This window comes from Procambarus clarkii, chromosome 66 (assembly GCF_040958095.1).
Source record: "Procambarus clarkii isolate CNS0578487 chromosome 66, FALCON_Pclarkii_2.0, whole genome shotgun sequence".
NCBI lineage: Eukaryota > Metazoa > Arthropoda > Malacostraca > Decapoda > Cambaridae > Procambarus > Procambarus clarkii.
Window position 1 is genome coordinate 24,159,988 of NC_091215.1, and position 19,785 is coordinate 24,179,772.

Genomic DNA, 19,785 nt, shown 5'->3' on the forward strand with positions numbered 1-19,785 from the left:
CCATAGGAAGCAGCCCGTGACAGCTGACTAACACCCAGGTACCTATTTTACTGCTAGGTAACAGGGGCATAGGGTGAAAGAAACTCTGCCCAATGTTTCTCGCCGGTACCTGGGATCGAACCCAGGACCACAGGATCACAAGTCCAGCGTACTGTCCGCTCGGCCGACCGGCTCCATTATAGTAGTTTTTGTAACTATGTGCACCATAGTACAAATATTGACGTACTAAGCAATTAGATAGTAGAATTTGGTACTATTCATTTTATAAGAGTCCCCAATAAATGAAGTTAGGGATTTGAGGTAAAAATGTAAAAACGAGAATTCGTTAATGTAGCATTTCCAGAGTATTCCAGCAGCCCAGTTGCTTAATTTAGAACCTGTACTTGAGGTCGATATCGAACCCATTGTTGATGTGATGACTTATATTGAATTTTGTAACTAGCTCATCAAGATTGTAACTTGCTTAGCTTAATGAATTGTGGGGTTCAGTCCCTGAGCCCATTATGTGACTGTAACCCTTTCCACTACCGCCCACAAGATGGGTATGGGGTGCATAATAAATGAACTAAACTAACTTCCAGCAGCCAATAACGGCTCGGTAGCTTGGGTTGATACAAACTGTCTTTATGGAGGCTTGTGAAGTCACGAGTAGTGGCTAGCAAATTCGCCCCACGAGGATATATTAAGATAAATTGAGACGTAGAGTTCTCTCTCTGGTGTGATGTAATACTTGTGTCTTGCTCTCTTAACCTTTCTTTCTATCCTCTCCCTCTCTTCTCCCTCTCCCTATCAATCCTCCCTTCTCTCGTCCCGCTCCATGCATGTCGTGAGTGTGTATTGTATACACTTTCCACAATCATACACTCAACAGTGAGGATTGTGGGTGACCAGGCGGGGGGAGAGCCCCCAGTGTGTCCTCCACTCTGCTACACTCTACACTATTGCTCATCAGCCCGATGGCAGCACAATTCAAAGGAATATCCGAATTAGTAACTGGGCATCCACAATGCAAGCCGAGTTGGTAGCAATACTGGTAGCACTCGAAATTATTGACAACACTGAAGCAGACAGCCTGCCTGAAACGCTTTGCGTAATAGTGGCTTTAGACATTGTATGTACTAGCTCTATCTATAAATCTATCAATTTTTGTATAACCTCTTGTATGTATGTACTTTACCTGAATAAACATTTATTTATTATTTATTTATTTAATTATTTCAGACTCCCTTTCCTCACTACGAGCAATAAACAGTTTGCAATCAAGTAATAACGTGCTTGTCTTGGAAGCTTGACGTAGATATATAAGCATACTTAGCAAGAGGGTAAATATAAAAATGTGGATTCCTTCTCACATTGGCATGCAGGAACATGACAAAGTTGACGCCCTTGCTAAGGTTGCAGTAAATAAAGACAGTATTGAACGGAATCTTGAGTTATCAAATAGGTCCCTTAAAAGTGTCATTAGACGAGAACTCCTGGATGGATTTGAAGAAAGTAGAACTGTGCAAACTGGAACTAGCAGGTCAATTGTTTATCACAATGAAATGTGTGAAGTAAAACATGTGTATGGGGCAAGTAACAAAGTCAGTAGACTAACAGATGTTGTCACAGCTCGTATAAGACTTGGCTACAAGTATCTCTAGCAGTTCGGCTTGTATAGTGATCTAGATGAAGTAAAGTGTAAAGTGTGTGGACAAAGACAGGGACACACACTCGAACACTATATCTTAGATTGTAGTAAAACTGAGCCATTTAGAGATAAATCTAAGCTCACTCTGTATGATATGGCAACCTATCTTATCACCATGGATAAATTACCTGAAATCCTTGCACTGTATCCATATTTCGCTTCCAGTAGACAAACGACATATGAGATGAAGAAACAAGTAGTGTATTGTGAAGACTAATAATAAAGAGAAGCTCCCCTATGACTCTGTAATATCTCCATTGGTCAAACTATTATGTATTAGCGATAAGACCTACCATTAATGTATAATGACTTACTGTAAATATATAGATCTTGAAATAGCACTTTCTCTGTAACTAGCTGACATTGTAACTATAAGGTGTGAAGGATAGATGAAATTGTTTATGTAATAATCTAAGATGAGGTCTGATAAAGACCTTTTGTGCCCTCTGTAATGCTTTTTGCGCTACCGCTCACAGGATGGGTATGAGGCGCACAATAAACTATCAACAAATCAAAATCACCTCCATCATGATACGTGGCCACTATGCAACATGTATCTCCCTGGCGCACAATCAACAACTTGGTCTCAAAGGTAATGGCATTTTATACCTGTGTCAGGACACACGACCATTAGTGTACTGCTGTACCATGCTACATCGCTATACATGTTTCATCACCTGCCCAGCTCCTGTTATCCCTTTCCCGCTCTTGCTCTCTCTCTCTCTCTCTCTCTCTCTCTCTCTCTCTCTCTCTCACTCTCTCTCTCCAACCCTTACCCCCCCCCTCTCCCTCCCTCCCTCACCAACTCTTCTCAAACACCTGCGTCTGTATTCACTCATACAAGTGTTGGGATCCCAATGTGTATGTTTGGTGCAACGCGTCCTCCTGGTAGAGCGTCGCACTGTGACGTATACTCTACCTAACGGCCAAAAATCGTCGTACTAGAGAATGGTAGCGGCTCGCGAAATTGAGACACTCTCCATACACAGTTTCAAATGTAGATATGATAGAGCCCAGTAGGCTCAGGAATCTGTACACCAGTATAGACGCGGGACCAAAGAGCCAGAGCTCAAACCTCCACAATTATAACTAGTCGAGTAAACACATACATACACACACGCCTCGACCACCCCTTCCACACAAACAAACCTACCCACACCTGCCGCCCACACATACTACTCCTCCCCCTCCTCCACACAAACTTCCTCTCCCATTTCGCTGCCATTTAGACGTACTCACCTCAACCATGAAGGCAAAAATAGGAGGGGGAGTGGGGCAGAGGGATGGGTTCTTCCTTCCCACCCTCACCTCACTCTTTCCAACTACTACTCTACTGAAAATAGGCCTATGCCCTAACGCGTGCCCCGAGAACCAGAGCCTACACTTTCCCTGCACACCCAGACCCACAACAATACATTTTAAAACGAGCCTCTCCGCCTCCAAATACAATTTTGCTTTTGTTTAACCCCGCTAAATTCTATCTATCTATCCATTGTTTCAGAAGTTGCTTCTGTTAATATTGCTGCATCACGAGACTATATTATATTATATTATATAATATACAGTCTCCGTGGTGTAGTGGTAAGACACTCGCCTGGCGTTCCGCGAGCGCTATGTCATGAGTTCGTATCCTGGCCGGGGAGGATTTACTGGGCGCAATTCCTTAACTGTAGCCTCTGTTTAACGCAACAGTAAAATGTGTACTTGGATGAAAAAACGATTCTTCGCGGCAGGGGATCGTATTCCAGGGACCTGCCCGAAACGCTACGCGTACTAGTGGCTGTACAAGAATGTAACAATTCTTGTATATATCTCAAAAAAAAAATATATATATATATATATATATATATATATATATATATATATATATATATATATAATCACCTACACTTATTTATCATTCCCTTAGACACAACACCAAACTATTTTTGCTCTCTCTCTCTCTCTCTCTCTCCCTCTCTCTGCTGCATCTGGTTAAGACGTTAATGGTTGAGAGCAAAGTGAATATGAGTGACGTCCACTTATGATAGCCAGAGTTGGTGTAGGGACCGTCGACCTGATCAACAGCAACGACACATCCGCCAACCTCCTCTCATATCCCTTCCCTCCCTCCCTACCTCCCTCGCTTCCTCGCCTTGCTCCCTACCTCCCTCCCTCTCTCCCTCGCCTTGCTCCCTACAACCCTTCCTCCCTCCCTCGCCTTGCTCCCTTTCACCCTCCCTCCTTCGCCTCGCCTTCTCCATTCCTCCCTCATCACCTCTCGGGAAAAAAACGAAAAACATGATGTTAAACAGCGACAAACGTCATTTTCTTTCGTAGGGAAAATAGCAGACAATGAGTACAGGTTGTAAGACGCAGGCAACTCTCGCAGAATGGAGCCACCAAATACAAGACCTGGGGAAAAGGAATATAAAGGATAGAGAGCGCAATGCAACAAATGCATCACTGTTGTTGTTTCAGATTCAGCTACTGGGAACAAATCGTTCCAAGCAGCACGGGCTATGGTGAGCCCGTAGTGGACTTACCTGGCACAAGAGCGGGGCTGTAACTGGTGCAGATTAGTGGCTTTACGCTTAGTATATACTAGCTAGAAATCCAACATTCTGCTTTTAACTCACTTTGTACATATATACTTATCCCTAAATAAATATTTTCACTATCATATTGATTATCAATGGCCGTAGTAAATGGGAGTTCGCTATCAAGTTGAAAGCTTTAAGTAAATCAACAGAATATACATCGAATTATGGAGAGAAACTAACACAAGTTTCCAACAGCCACAGTAAGTGGGAATTATGACCCCCATCGTCGATTCGTTCTCATCAGCACCTGGCTTGGTCAGGGCAAATGGTCCTCTTGGGGGCATACTGAATGTATCGGCAAGACCATCTTCAACAACCTGATCGTCTGATCTTGGGGCCTCCAATACTACACGTTCGAACTGGGTGTCTAGTAATGATGAGAGGGACTACGTGGACAGCAACACTTAACCAGAGTAGTTACCCCTTGTTTGGGCGCGAACCCGCTCTTCGACCTCAGGCATGAACCCGCTCTTCGACTTCGGGCGTAAACCCGCTCTTCGACTTCGGGCGTGAACCCGCTCTTTGACTTCGGGCGTGAACCCGCTCTTTGACTTCGGGCGTGAACCCGCTCTTTGACTTCGGGCGTGAACCCTTCTTTTAAAGGGAGTGGAGACCCAAATGAGCAGACCAACCCATCACCAGCGTGAAGACCACGAGAGCCTGGCTACAGAGGCCACAACCCCCAAGCTGGTATTCAGTAACAAAAAAATGAGTTCTTAATAGAGCCATCATACGAGCCATAAGGGTGACAGCCCAGGATAAAGAGAGACCTTCCACCAACAAAGAGACGATCTTATGTCCTTGAAGTTACAGCTGGCAAAGGGATTACTACCAGATGTGTATTAGTGGTCGTCGGGGAGATGGACACGACAGTTAGCCGGGGGTTGGACACGGCACGTCGTGGAGGGGTTGAATACGACAGTGCTCCATACAGCATACCGGTACAGCACCTCCACACTGTATATGTCTTCCCTGTGGTGTGGTGTACCATATTAGTCTTTCCTGTGATACATTCCTAGGGAAACTCTCCCTTCTTGCCTATCTTCTCCTCTGCGTTGCCTGTCCTGTCAAGGGGAACACAGCTGCCGTCAAGCAACAGAAGACATCAACAACGCACAAGATGAAACCGACACCTCCATCATCATTATTAACAAGGCCAACAATGCACTTGTTCATAATACGTCGAGGCTCTCATCAAAGTCAAATATATTTATTACAGTAATATTATTACACAATTACATCATTATTACATAATCATGTGCTCGTAATTTCACATAATTACTCTAGGACTCACAAATTCACTTGAGTAGGGTCCAAGGCCTGAGAAAATTATCTTCCCCCTCTACATCATCGCTATTTAAACAAATCCAACCCATTCCAACGTATCCTAATTTATCCCAACCCAACCTATCCTAACCTAACGAAAATAAGATACAATTGTGTGTTTTATATATGGGGTGTGGACGAGGGAGAGGAGGGGGGGGGGCATCATTATGACGTAATAGTATTCAAGACGGGTACAGGTTTTAGATCCTATTGGAAAGCTTCCACTGGATGGGGTCTGCATGGGGGTGTGACGTCACAGTAAACAATGCCCTGCCGGTGTGCTTCTTGCAGAACATCTGTGTATATCCCCCCTCCCCACGACCATATATTCCCCTCCTCATGACCATATATTCCCCCTCCCCACGACCATATGTTCCCTTCCTCACGATCATATATTCCCCTCCTCACGACCATATATTGACTATGACCCTATTGACTATGTATCTATGACCCTAGTCATAGATACAAGTAGCCATGGAGAGTCGGGATGGAGGAACTCTCCATATTCTGCCACTTAGCTCAGGAACCAAGTAGCAGAATATGCTCCCCGAGGGAAGGACACGGTCTGGACCACTACCTCAGAGAGTGTGTACATCTAAGAGACGCTAGAAACAAGTGTTGTGTAATAACCCTCATGTTGTTTGAGTTAGGAAAGCACTTTCTGTCAAATATATATATTTATATTGTTCTTAAAAGGTTCCCATTCCCCTTTACTTTTTGCACGAACAGGATAACGTAAGCTTGAGTGGTTATAAGATATTAGTTGCTTGTTTGACAGTCAGTTCACTCGATACAGTTGAGTTCCAGCTGTGTCTAGGTACAAGTGACGGGACCCAGCTAGTTTTTTTCCCCACTGGGAGTGTTGTACAAGCTGTCATGGCGGGACGTTCTCTCACGGGATGAGTGGCGCTGCTCAATAATCTAGCCCTCCGGGGGCACAAGTTGCACAAATCGAAGGGAAGAAAGTACAGATCGCGTGTACCTCCTGCCCGCACCACGGCCAACACGCAACTGCCAGGCCACAGCCAGCCCCCTCCGGTACAACCTCCATCTCTCCCCTCACTCGCTTCTCCACCTCCCCCATGGTAGGGTAGGCTACCATGCGTTACCTGCGTTGGTTAGGTCACTATGGTAGAGCAGGCTGCTATACCAGACGCCCCGAGGAGCGGCTATATCCTAGTTTCGTATAAACAAATGCAGTTTAATGTCATCTAGTGATGTGAGGCGAATGACCTTGTTAGATCATGATCTATCAGACTGATGCTGTAGTCTCACACACTGCTTGTGACCTGTCAGCTTCATATAGACTTGTTGACCAGACCACACACTAGAAGGTGAAGGGACGACGACGTTTGGGTCAGTTCTGGACCATTCTCGACTTGAGAATGGTCCAGGACGAACCGAAACGTCGTCGTCGCTTCACCTTCTAGTGTGTGGTCTGGTCAACATACTTTAGCCACGTTATTGTGACCCATCGCCTTCATACAGACTTCACACTTACTGGAGGCTCGAGTACTACTTATCTGCTCTTGCTTTAGTTCTACGTAAACAGATTCACGTGAGTGTGTTGACCACTGACCTGAGTGTGTTGACTCTACTGACCTGAGTGTATTAACTCTACTGACCTGAGTGTTTTGACTTTACTCACCTGAGTGTGTGAGTGTGTGTGTGTGTGTGTGTGTGTGTGTGTGTGTGTGTGTGTGTGTGTGTGTGTGTGTGTGTGTGTGTGTGTGTGTGCGTGCGTGCGTGCGTGCGCGCGCGTGCGTGTGTGAATATTCACCAAACAGGTCGGAAGTTAGTTCTAGGATACCGCCTTAGAAATGGTCACTTGTTTGATGAAATGACTCTTGACCCCTTGTGTCTTGCACTATACTTTAAGGCTGCGTTTCGTAATTATCTTCGCCTGTGCCTCTTCCTCTCCTTCACTACATTTGTCATCATCTTTGCCCTATTCCCCTTCATCTAATATCCTTGTAACCCATCTACGCCTCCAGTTTCCATCCAGAATCCTTTATTCTACCATCAATCATTGACTTTCATTGGGAGGCAATTTCAGAGAACTGAATAAATATATTCACAAATGTTACAATTTCAAGAGAATAAAATTCAGCTTTGAAATATAACCCGAATCGTCACCATTTCCTCTCACGTGAGAATATGTTCACATAGATAAAAGAACACAAGAATAAATGACACTACAAAAGGCCTTTTTAGTGTAGACGAGGCAGCTCCTATTTATAATCACCCAAACTCACTTGTATTTATGTCTAACCTGCGCTAGAAACAATCCAGGTATCCCACGTCTACAGTGTTATCCGTTGTGTGTGTGTGATTATATATATATATATATATATATATATATATATATATATATATATATATATATATATATATATATATATAATGTCGTACCTAGTAGCCAGAACGCACTTCTCAGCCTACTATGGAAGGCCCGATTTGCCTAATAAGCCAAGTTTTCATGAACTAATTGTTTTTCGACTACCTAACCTACCTAACCTAACCTAACTTAACTTTTTCGGCTACCTAACCTAACCTAACCTATAAAGATAGGTTAGGTTAGGTTAGGTAGGGTTGGTTAGGTTCGGTCATATATCTACGTTAATTTTAACTCCAATAAAAAAGAAATTGACCTCATACATAATGAAATGGGTAGCTTTATCATTTCGTAAGAAAAATATTAGAGAAAATATATTATTTCAGGAAAACTTGGCTTACTAGGCAAATCGGGCCTTGCATAGTAGGCCGAGTACGTTCTGGCTACTAGGTACAACATATATATATATATATATATATATATATATATATATATATATATATATATATATATATATATATATATATATATATATATATAAAGCTTCATCACTCCTACTATAGAAATCTTAGACAGCATCTAACATACGCGACCTATTGTGCTTACCCAAAGAAATACGATTGTATCCAACATATGCAATCTCCTTTTATAGAAGTATATATAGTGTACGACTGGCGCGGGGTGGCGAGGGGCGGCGTGGCGTGGCGTGGTGAGGGGCGGCGTGGTGAGGGGTGGCGTGGTGAGAGGCGGCGTGGTGTAGGGTGGGGCGGGGAGGCACCAGGTGAGAGGGGGAAGGGTTCCCAGTTGATCAACACGACTACCATTCCTGCTTGGCTGGCCTTTATAAACTGCCTCTAATCTTACTCAGTGTCAACCCAGAACATTGCACGGTAAAATACACATTGGAATATATATATATATATATATATATATATATATATATATATATATATATATATATATATATATATATATATATATATATATAATATATATATATATTATATATATATAAAGTATCAGCTAGGTGAGTACACACACAGAAAGTTATTTTAGATTTATAAAAGTTTATAGAGGTTTATATATAGAGATTATAGAAAGGTATATAGAGAAAGTGACAGGGAAATGTGTCGAGAGGAGGAGAGATTGGATGGAGGATTTAATCCTTAAAATTAAAGGAGAGATGTCAATAAATTCAGGATGAGATTGAGAGACAAAAACAGGTGCTCAAGGACTATATTCAGGGGGAAATCAGGAAGCTGAGAAGAGAATGGGAAACCATGTGTACAATGCTAGACAAGGAGTTAGGCGCAGGAAGCATTAATTCGGATGGAGGGATCAGATTAGTGGAGGATGGATTAGCGAGTATGGGAGGGGCAGGCAATGAATGGGTACAAGAGAGTGAGGGTAGACTACGGAATTTGGAGCAGTAGCTTCAGAACATTGCTCTAATACGGAGCAATGCAGAAGGTACAAGTAGAAACAAGCGGGGGAAATGATAGGGCCTCAGTAAGGGCTGCAACACTGTGAAGAACCAGCGAGGAAGTGGATCCCACAGGAGGCGGACTGACACTTGTCACTAATGGATTATGTGATGCAAAGGTTATCTTGAGGTCATCTTGAGATGATTTCGGGGCTTTTTTTTTAGTGTCCCCGCGGCCCGGTCCTCGACCAGGCCTCCACCCCCAGGAAGCAGCCCGTGACAGCTGACTAACACCCAGGTACCTATTTTACTGCTAGGTAACAGGGGCATAGGGTGAAAGAAACTCTGCCCATTGTTTCTCGCCGGCGCCTGGGATCGAACCCAGGACCACAGGATCACAAGTCCAGCGTGCTGTCCGCTCGGCCGACCGTACATCAAAACATGAAAGGATTTACGGGCTATTCATGCCCGTGCCACCTCTTGGGTGGCTTAATCTTTATCAATCATGAAAGGATGGGCCCGAGTCCTAATGGCCCAGGTTTTATCCCCGGTGGAGGTGGAAACAAATGGGCAGAGTTTATTTCACCCCTGATGCCCCTGTTCACCTAGCAGTAAATAGGTACCTGGGAGTTAGACAGCTGCTACAGGCAGCTCCCTGGGTGTGTGTGGGTGCGTGTGTTAGAGACATATATGTAGTAGATATAATAGAGGGAAAAATAGATTGGTTAAGAAGGCGGGGTCCAAGAGCTAATAGCTCGATTCTGCAGACACAAATAGTAAATACAGTCACACACTGTCCTGTCAATGCCATGCAACTAATCAGATTACTCTCTAAGCTGCTTAAAATCTACAGCATCGGAAAGTCGCCGAACTGTCTATTTTTGGGTGGGAATCATTGCGCGGCTGTCCGCCCTGGGTCGCCATGTTAAAGGTAGCCATGGTGATGTGAACACTGGTCACCATGGTAACCCCATAGTTACCATGGTGATGGGAACACTGGTCACCATGATAACCCCATAGTTACCATGGTGATGGGGAGACTGATCACAAACCCCACAGTTACCATGGTGATGGGAAGACTGATCACAAACCCCACAGTTACCATGGTGATGGGAAGACTGGTCACAAACCCCACAGTTACCATGGTGATGGGAAGACTGGTCACAAACCCCACAGTTACCATGGTGATGGGAAGACTGATCACAAACCCCATAGTTACCATTGTGATGGGAAGACTGGTCACAAACCCCACAGTTACCATGGTGATGGGAAGACTGGTCACAAACCCCATAGTTACCATTGTGATGGGAAGACTGGTCACAAACCCCACAGTTACCATGGTGATGGGAAGACTGGTCACAAACCCCACAGTTACCATGGTGATGGGAAGACTGGTCACAAACCCCATAGTTACCATGGTGATGGGAAGACAGGTCACAAACCCCACAGTTACCATGGTGATGGGAAGACTGATCACAAACCCCACAGTTACCATGGTGATGGGAAGACTGGTCACAAACCCCACAGTTACCATGGTGATGGGAAGACTGGTCACAAACCCCACAGTTACCATGGTGATGGGAAGACAGGTCACAAACCCCACAGTTACCATGGTGATGGGAAGACTGATCACAAACCCCACAGTTACCATGGTGATGGGAAGACAGGTCACAAACCCCACAGTTACCATGGTGATGGGAAGACAGGTCACAAACCCCACAGTTACCATGGTGATGGGAAGACAGGTCACAAACCCCACAGTTACCATGGTGATGGGGAGACTGATCACAAACCCCACAGTTACCATGGTGATGGGAAGACTGATCACAAACCCCACAGTTACCATGGTGATGGGAAGACAGGTCACAAACCCCACAGTTACCATGGTGATGGGAAGACTGATCACAAACCCCACAGTTACCATGGTGATGGGAAGACTGATCACAAACCTCATAGTTACCATGGTGATGGGAAGACTGGTCACAAACCCCACAGTTACCATGGTGATGGGAAGACTGGTCACAAACCCCACAGTTACCATGGTGACAGGAGGTAATTAATACAAAGACACACACAGAGGAGGAAGACCAACCAGCAAGGCTTAAAATATCAGTAAGTGAACAAGTGATCAAGCTACACAAAAGATTCGGCGGCCACACAAAGAATGATACAAAAGTGTGTGAAGAACTCAATATTAACAAAAGTGCACACTACAGATCACCTTATATCACATTATCAAAATCACAAAAAAATAATTGGTTGGGCCATTACCCTGTACTTTCTCATCTCCACTTTATATCCCAATCCTTATTCAGGATTTCCTGTATCCTTCTAACCCCTTTCATCCCCTGCTTCTACAGTCCTTCCAAGTCTAAATGTACAAACCCAACACGCAGTGTGGAGGACAGCGAGACTCCACACACTCCGGACTGGGAACATGCCACGTCTGCCAACACGCTGATTGATTGATTGATGAAGATTAAGCCACCCAAAAGGTGGCACGGGCATGAATAGCCCGTAAGTGGTGGCCCTTTTGAGCCATTACCAGTATCAATAGATGATACTGGAGATCTGTGGAGGTGCGACTGCACCCTGCGTGACGGGAGATGTCTCCAGTCCAACACGCTGCTTTCCTAGCAACATTAATATTGCATGGCAATAGTCCCGGCACTCCCGAGATGCAAGTTGTTACTCGGTGAAGGGAAGAAAAACTCTTCTGTCGTATACGAAAGAAAGTTTAGTAGATCGGTTGATAGCGTGAACTATGCAGGTGCCTGTGACCCCCTGCAGGTGCCTGTGACCCCCTGCAGGTGCCTGTGAACCCTGCAGGTGCCTGTGACCCCCTGCAGGTGCCTGTGAACCCTGCAGGTGCCTGTGACCCCCTGCAGGTGCCTGTGAACCCTGCAGGTGCCTGTGAACCCTGCAGGTGCCTGTGAACCCTGCAGGTGCCTGTGAACCCTGCAGGTGCCTGTGAACCCTGCAGGTGCCTGTGAACCCTGCAGGTGCCTGTGAACCCTGCAGGTGCCTGTGAACCCTGCAGGTGCCTGTGACCCCCTGCAGGTGCCTGTGAACCCTGCAGGTGCCTGTGAACCCTGCAAGTGCCTGTGAACCCTGCAGGTGCCTGTGAACCCTGCAAGTGCCTGTGAACCCTGCAGGTGCCTGTGACCCCTGCAGGTGCCTGTGACCCCTGCAGGTGCCTGTGAACCCTGCAGGTGCCTGTGAACCCTGCAGGTGCCTGTGAACCCTGCAAGTGCCTGTGAACCCTGCAAGTGCCTGTGAACCCTGCAGGTGCCTGTGAACCCTGCAGGTGCCTGTGAACCCTGCAGGTGCCTGTGAACCCTGCAGGTGCCTGTGAACCCTGCAGGTGCCTGTGAACCCTGCAAGTGCCTGTGAACCCTGCAGGTGCCTGTGAACCCTGCAGGTGCCTGTGAACCCTGCAGATGCCTGTGAACCCTGCAGGTGCCTGTGAACCCTGCAGGTGCCTGTGAACCCTGCAGGTGCCTGTGAACCCTGCAGGTGCCTGTGAACCCTGCAGGTGCCTGTGAACCCTGCAAGTGCCTGTGAACCCTGCAAGTGCCTGTGACCCCCTGCAGGTGACTGTGAACCCTGCAGGTGCCTGTGAACCCTGCAGGTGCCTGTGAACCCTGCAGGTGCCTGTGAACCCTGCAGATGCCTGTGACCCCCTGCAGGTGCCTGTGAACCCTGCAGGTGCCTGTGAACCCTGCAGGTGCCTGTGAACCCTGCAGGTGCCTGTGAACCCTGCAGGTGCCTGTGAACCCTACAGGTGCCTGTGAACCCTGCAAGTGCCTGTGAACCCTGCAAGTGCCTGTGACCCCCTGCAGGTGCCTGTGAACCCTGCAGGTGCCTGTGAACCCTGCAGGTGCCTGTGAACCCTGCAGGTGCCTGTGAACCCTGCAGGTGCCTGTGAACCCTGCAGGTGCCTGTGACCCCCTGCAGGTGCCTGTGACCCCCTGCAGGTGCCTGTGAACCCTGCAGGTGCCTGTGAACCCTGCAGGTGCCTGTGACCCCCTGCAGGTGCCTGTGAACCCTGCAGGTGCCTGTGAACCCTGCAAGTGCCTGTGAACCCTGCAGGTGCCTGTGAACCCTGCAGGTGCCTGTGAACCCTGCAAGTGCCTGTGAACCCTGCAGATGCCTGTGAACCCTGCAGGTGCCTGTGAACCCTGCAAGTGCCTGTGAACCCTGCAGATGCCTGTGACCCCCTGCAGGTGCCTGTGACCCCCTGCAGGTGCCTGTGACCCCCTGCAGGTGCCTGTGACCCCCTGCAGGTGCCTGTGAACCCTGCAGGTGCCTGTGACCCCCTGCAGGTGCCTGTGACCCCCTGCAGGTGCCTGTGACCCCCTGCAGGTGCCTGTGAACCCTGCAAGTGCCTGTGAACCCTGCAGGTGCCTGTGAACCCTGCAGGTGCCTGTGAACCCTGCAGGTGCCTGTGAACCCTGCAGATGCCTATGAACCCTGCAGGTGCCTGTGAACCCTGCAGGTGCCTGTGAACCCTGCAGGTGCCTGTGAACCCTGCAGGTGCCTGTGAACCCTGCAGATGCCTGTGAACCCTGCAGATGCCTGTGAATCCTGCAGATGCCTGTGACCCCCTGCAGGTGCCTGTGAACCCTGCAGGTGCCTGTGAACCCTGCAGGTGCCTGTGAACCCTGCAGGTGCCTGTGAACCCTGCAGGTGCCTGTGAACCCTGCAGGTGCCTGTGAACCCTGCAGGTGCCTGTGAACCCTGCAGATGCCTGTGACCCCCTGCAGGTGCCTGTGAACCCTGCAGGTGCCTGTGAACCCTGCAGGTGCCTGTGAACCCTGCAAGTGCCTGTGAACCCTGCAGGTGCCTGTGAACCCTGCAGGTGCCTGTGAACCCTGCAGGTGCCTGTGAACCCTGCAGGTGCCTGTGAACCCTGCAGGTGCCTGTGAACCCTGCAGATGCCTGTGAACCCTGCAGATGCCTGTGAACCCTGCAGGTGCCTGTGAACCCTGCAGGTGCCTGTGAACCCTGCAGGTGCCTGTGAACCCTGCAGGTGCCTATGAACCCTGCAGGTGCCTGTGAACCCTGCAGGTGCCTGTGAACCCTGCAGATGCCTGTGACCCCCTGCAGGTGCCTGTGACCCCCTGCAGGTGCCTGTGACCCCCTGCAGGTGCCTGTGAATCCAGGTGCCTGTGAACCCAGATGCCTGTGAACCCTGCAGGTGCCTGTGAACCCTGCAGGTGCCTGCGAACCCTGCAGGTGCCTGTGAACCCTGCAGGTGCCTGTGAACCCTGCAGGTGCCTGTCAACCCTGCAGGTGCCTGTGAACCCTGCAGGTGCCTGTGAACCCTGCAGGTGCCTGTGAACCCTGCAGGTGCCTATGAACCCTGCAGGTGCCTGTGAACCCTGCAGATGCCTGTGAACCCTGCAGGTGCCTGTGAACCCTGCAGGTGCCTGTGAACCCTGCAGATGCCTGTGAACCCTGCAGGTGCCTGTGAACCCTGCAGGTGCCTGTGAACCCTGCAGATGCCTGTGAACCCTGCAGGTGCCTGTGAACCCTGCAGGTGCCTGTGAACCCTGCAGGTGCCTGTGAACCCTGCAGGTGCCTGTGAACCCTGCAGGTGCCTGTGAACCCTGCAGATGCCTGTGAACCCTGCAGGTGCCTGTGAACCCTGCAGGTGCCTGTGAACCCTGCAGGTGCCTGTGAACCCTGCAGGTGCCTGTGAACCCTGCAGGTGCCTATGAACCCTGCAGGTGCCTGTGAACCCTGCAGATGCCTGTGAACCCTGCAGGTGCCTGTGAACCCTGCAGGTGCCTGTGAACCCTGCAGGTGCCTGTGAACCCTGCAGATGCCTGTGAACCCTGCAGGTGCCTGTGAACCCTGCAGATGCCTGTGAACCCTGCAGGTGCCTGTGAACCCTGCAGGTGCCTGTGAACCCTGCAGGTGCCTGTGAACCCTGCAGATGCCTGTGAACCCTGCAGGTGCCTGTGAACCCTGCAGGTGCCTGTGAACCCTGCAGATGCCTGTGAACCCTGCAGATGCCTGTGAACCCTGCAGGTGCCTGTGAACCCTGCAGATGCCTGTGAACCCTGCAGATGCCTGTGAACCCTGCAGGTGCCTGTGACCCCCTGCAGGTGCCTGTGAACCCTGCAGGTGCCTGTGAACCCTGCAGATGCCTGTGAACCCTGCAGGTGCCTGTGAACCCTGCAGGTGCCTGTGAACCCTGCAGATGCCTGTGAACCCTGCAGATGCCTGTGAACCCTGCAGGTGCCTGTGAACCCTGCAGGTGCCTGTGAACCCTGCAGGTGCCTGTGAACCCTGCAGGTGCCTATGAACCCTGCAGGTGCCTGTGAACCCTGCAGGTGCCTGTGAACCCTGCAGATGCCTGTGACCCCCTGCAGGTGCCTGTGACCCCCTGCAGGTGCCTGTGACCCCCTGCAGGTGCCTGTGAATCCAGGTGCCTGTGACCCCCTGCAGGTGCCTGTGAACCCTGCAGGTGCCTGTGACCCCCTGCAGGTGCCTGTGACCCCCTGCAGGTGCCTGTGACCCCCTGCAGGTGCCTGTGAATCCAGGTGCCTGTGAACCCTGCAGGTGCCTGTGAACCCTGCAAGTGCCTATGAACCCAGGTGCCTGTGAACCCTGCAGGTGCCTGTGAATCCAGATGCCTGTGAACCCTGCAGATGCCTGTGAACCCTGCAGATGCCTGTGAACCCAGATGCCTGTGAATCCAGGTGCCTGTGAATCCAGATGCCTGTGAACCCTGCAGGTGCCTGTGAACCCTGCAGATGCCTGTGAACCCAGATGCCTGTGAACCCTGCAGATGCCTGTGAACCCTGCAGATGCCTGTGAATCCAGGTGCCTGTGAACCCTGCAGATGCCTGTGAACCCAGATGCCTGTGAACCCTGCAGATGCCTGTGAACCCAGATGCCTGTGAACCCTGCAGATGCCTGTGAATCCAGGTACCTGTGAACCCTGCAGATGCCTGTGAACCCTGCAGATGCCTGTGAACCCTGCAGATGCCTGTGAACCCTGCAGATGCCTGTGAACCCTGCAGATGCCTGTGGACCCAGGTGCCTGTGAACCCTGCAGATGCCTGTGGACCCAGGTACCTGTGAACCCTGCAGATGTCTGTGGACCCAGGTGCCTGTGAACCAGAGCAAGATGCCTATTCTTGCCACAATGGAGCTCTGTGCCCACTGCCTCCTCCACTGGAAGCCTTGTGTTGTCTTGTGAGGTAAATAACAAAGTGTACGCGAGTCTTTCCACATACGCCACCCCAAGAGTAATGGCTGTGGACCTGGTCGTAAGTGACGGCTGTGGACCTGGTCGTAAGTGACAGCTGTGGACCTGGTCGTAAGTGACGGTTGTGGACCTGGTCGTAAGTGACGGCTGTGGACCTGGTCGTAAGTGACGGTTGTGGACCTGGTCGTAAGTGACGGCTGTGGACATGGTCGTAAGTGACGGCTGTGGACCTGGTCGTAAGTGACGGTTGTGGACCTGGTCGTAAGTGACGGCTGTGGACCTGGTCGTAAGTGACGGTTGTGGACCTGGTCGTAAGTGACGGTTGTGGACCTGGTCGTAAGTGACGGTTGTGGACCTGGTCGTAAGTGACGGTTGTGGACCTGGTCGTAAGTGACGGCTGTGGACCTGGTCGTAAGTGACGGCTGTGGACCTGGTCGTAAGTGACGGCTGTGGACCTGGTCGTAAGTGACGGCTGTGGACCTGGTCGTAAGTGTCGGCTGTGGACCTGGTCGTAAGTGACTGTTGTGGACCTGGTCGTAAGTGACGGTTGTGGACCTGGTCGTAAGTGACAGCTGTGGACCTGGTCGTAAGTGACAGCTGTGGACCTGGTCGTAAGCAGGGTACTGCAAGTTTTGTTAGGTAAGGACTCTTAAAACATAGCTTTATCAAACAAAAAAAGTTGCCTTGAAGCGGGTGAGACGCTTGCTTCCCTCTCTTCCCTCAGTCTCAACATTCCCGTCTTCCCCCTCTACATTCTCCTTTCCTCCCCACATACCCCTCGCTCCCTCTCAGTTAGTGCATTACCTAAGGGGAGAAAAGGGGTCGCCTGGGGCCCGGGTGTGCCACGGGCCTTATCTGGCTTCCTGGGCCCTTCCCTCCCTCACTTCCTGCCCTTCCTTCCCCTCACTTTCTGCCCTCCCTCCTCCATTCCTGCCATTCTCCTCACTTCTCCCCCCCCCCACCGGCGCATTCCACACTCTTAACCTCACAATGAGTTTTGTTTGTTAAGCGTTCGTGACTTGGAGTGTCTTCACCTAAATGTGGTTGCAGCGTCGAGCTCTGGCTCTTGGGCCCCACCTTACCAGCTGGTGATTGTCTAGTGCTGTGAATAATAAACCTCTGCATCATATAATTAGTTTTGTCAGGGACAGGAAGCATGTGTGTATATATTAAGGCTTGTATCGAAGCCCCCCCCCCCACGGTCGAATTACTGATCTACCAGTTGCCTATTTACTGCCAGGTAAACAGAGGCATTAGGTGAAAAGAAACGTGCCCAATCATTTCTGTTCTACCCGTGTTAAATTAGGCTTCAGTTAGCGTGAATGAAGCCAAGGATTGCTAGGAGTGTTTTGTGTCCGCTGGGGCTCCTAGTGTCCACAGTGACGGGTTGGGGGGGGGGGGGTGAGGGAAGCTTTCCTAGCCTAATACTTTGCGGCTTCAGGAAGGCATTCTCCTATTCATCTGATATTGTTTTTAAGTGTGTCTTCATGCGCCTAACATCTGACTAGACAGCGCTTCGGATTGGTAGTCCTGAGGTTCCGGGTTCGATCCCCGGTGGAGGCGGAGACAAATGGGCAAAATGTTTCTTTCACCTTGATGTCCCTGTTACCTAGCAGTAAATAGGTATCTGGGAGTTAGATAGCTGCTACGGGCTGCTTCCTGGGGGATGTGTAACAAAAAGTAGGCTTGGTCGAGGACCGGGCCGCGGGAACGCTAAGCCCCGAAATCATCTCAAGACAACCTCAAGATGATTGATGATTGATGAAGATTAAGCCACCCAAAAGGTGGCACGGGCATGAATAGCCCGTAAGTGGTGGCCCTTTTGAGCCATTACCAGTATCAATAGATGATACTGGAGATCTGTGGAGGCGCGACTGCACCCTGCGTGACGGGAGATGTCTCCCGTGGACCTCAAGATGCTCCCTCCTCGATAGTGTATCCCCAGGGTAGTGTACCCGAAGATAGTGTACCCGAAGATAGTGTACCCAAAGACAGTGTACCCCGTGATAATGACCGGATCACTCCTATAACGCATTGAATTCGAACACGTCTTAAGGAGGTCACTCCCAGCAACCGTTGCTCCCACCAACAGCTGGTACACGCGAACTCTCACAAGGAACACTCACCTCTAAATCCTGGGATCCCGGTCCACGGCCTCTCAAGTTGTCAGGTCAACTGGCAGGGGCTCCTGACGGCCAGGGGGAAGGACGCACCCTGGGGGCGTCTGGCGTGCAAGCAGATGCTCCTACACACAGGATACGTGCCTCTTCTGAGGGCATTCTTCCACGTTCGTAATCCTATGGCTGTGGGTTGCTTGCAAGAAATGGGTGAAACTCGAGGACTATTGAGAGGCAAGAAACAGGTTACAATCAAGTGATGAGTGCCGAGGATACTGACAGGTATGGCCTATACAAGCCACAATCAAGGATCACCTGATTCAGAAGTAAGCAGAGAAAATGAGAGAGACGGAGACTCAGTCGTAAGAGCAGCATCAGGGGCTCCGGCAGGAGCCGAATAGCAGTGTTACAGCAGCAGTGTTGCAGCAGCAGGGCTACAGCAGCAGGGCTTACAGCAGCAGGGCTACAGCAGCAGTGTTACAGCAGCAGGGCTACAGCAGCAGGGCTACAGCAGCAGGGCTACAGCAGCAGGGTTACAGCAACAGGGCTACAGCAGCAGCGTTACAGCAGCAGCGTTACAGCAGCAGTGTTACAGCAGCAGTGCTACAGCAGCAGCGTTACAGCAGCAGTGTTACAGCAGCAGTGCTACAGCAGCAGGGCTACAGCAGCAGTGCTACAGCAGCAGTGCTACAGCAGCAGGGCTACAGCAGCAGGGCTACAGCAGCAGGGTTACAGCAACAGGGCTACAGCAGCAGCGTTACAGCAGCAGTGTTACAGCAGCAGTGTTACAGCAGCAGTGTTACAGCAGCAGTGCTACAGCAGCAGCGGTACAGCAGCAGTGTTACAGCAGCAGTGTTACAGCAGCAGTGCTACAGTAGGAACCCTTACCCCCACTCTTCTCTCCCCCCCCTCCCTCTCCCCCTCACAGCAGCAACAGAGAGCAATGAGCGGACAGAGATCTATACCTGTGGGAAGGAGTGCCACGGGACACACACACACGTACACACACACACGGAGGCAGACTGCATAAACAGTTTCAAACGTCAATATGATAGAGCCCAGTAGGCTCAGGAACCTATACACCAGTTGA

General features: G+C 49.8%; 3 protein-coding genes across 3 annotated transcripts; 1 reads left to right on the forward strand and 2 right to left on the reverse strand.

Annotated features, from left to right (window-relative positions):
* Positions 1 to 10,356: 10,356 nt before the first annotated feature.
* Positions 10,357 to 11,397, reverse strand: LOC138355276 (uncharacterized). The gene has a single exon (XM_069310142.1). The coding sequence runs from the start codon at positions 11,395 to 11,397 to the stop codon at positions 10,357 to 10,359; it is 1,041 nt and encodes a 346-aa protein (XP_069166243.1).
* A 721-nt stretch (positions 11,398 to 12,118) lies between these two features.
* Positions 12,119 to 18,857, reverse strand: LOC138355277 (mucin-19-like). The gene is made up of 3 exons (XM_069310143.1): positions 18,792 to 18,857; positions 14,664 to 16,562; positions 12,119 to 14,392 (listed from the first exon to the last, which is right to left on the reverse strand). Exons 1-3 carry the CDS (start codon positions 18,855 to 18,857, stop codon positions 12,119 to 12,121), a joined length of 4,239 nt encoding a protein of 1,412 aa, XP_069166244.1.
* Positions 18,858 to 18,954: 97 nt separating this feature from the next.
* LOC138355279 (sericin-2-like) lies at positions 18,955 to 19,573 on the forward strand. Its single transcript, XM_069310144.1, has 2 exons — positions 18,955 to 18,977; positions 19,108 to 19,573. Exons 1-2 carry the CDS (start codon positions 18,955 to 18,957, stop codon positions 19,571 to 19,573), a joined length of 489 nt encoding a protein of 162 aa, XP_069166245.1.
* The last annotated feature ends 212 nt before the right edge of the window (positions 19,574 to 19,785 follow it).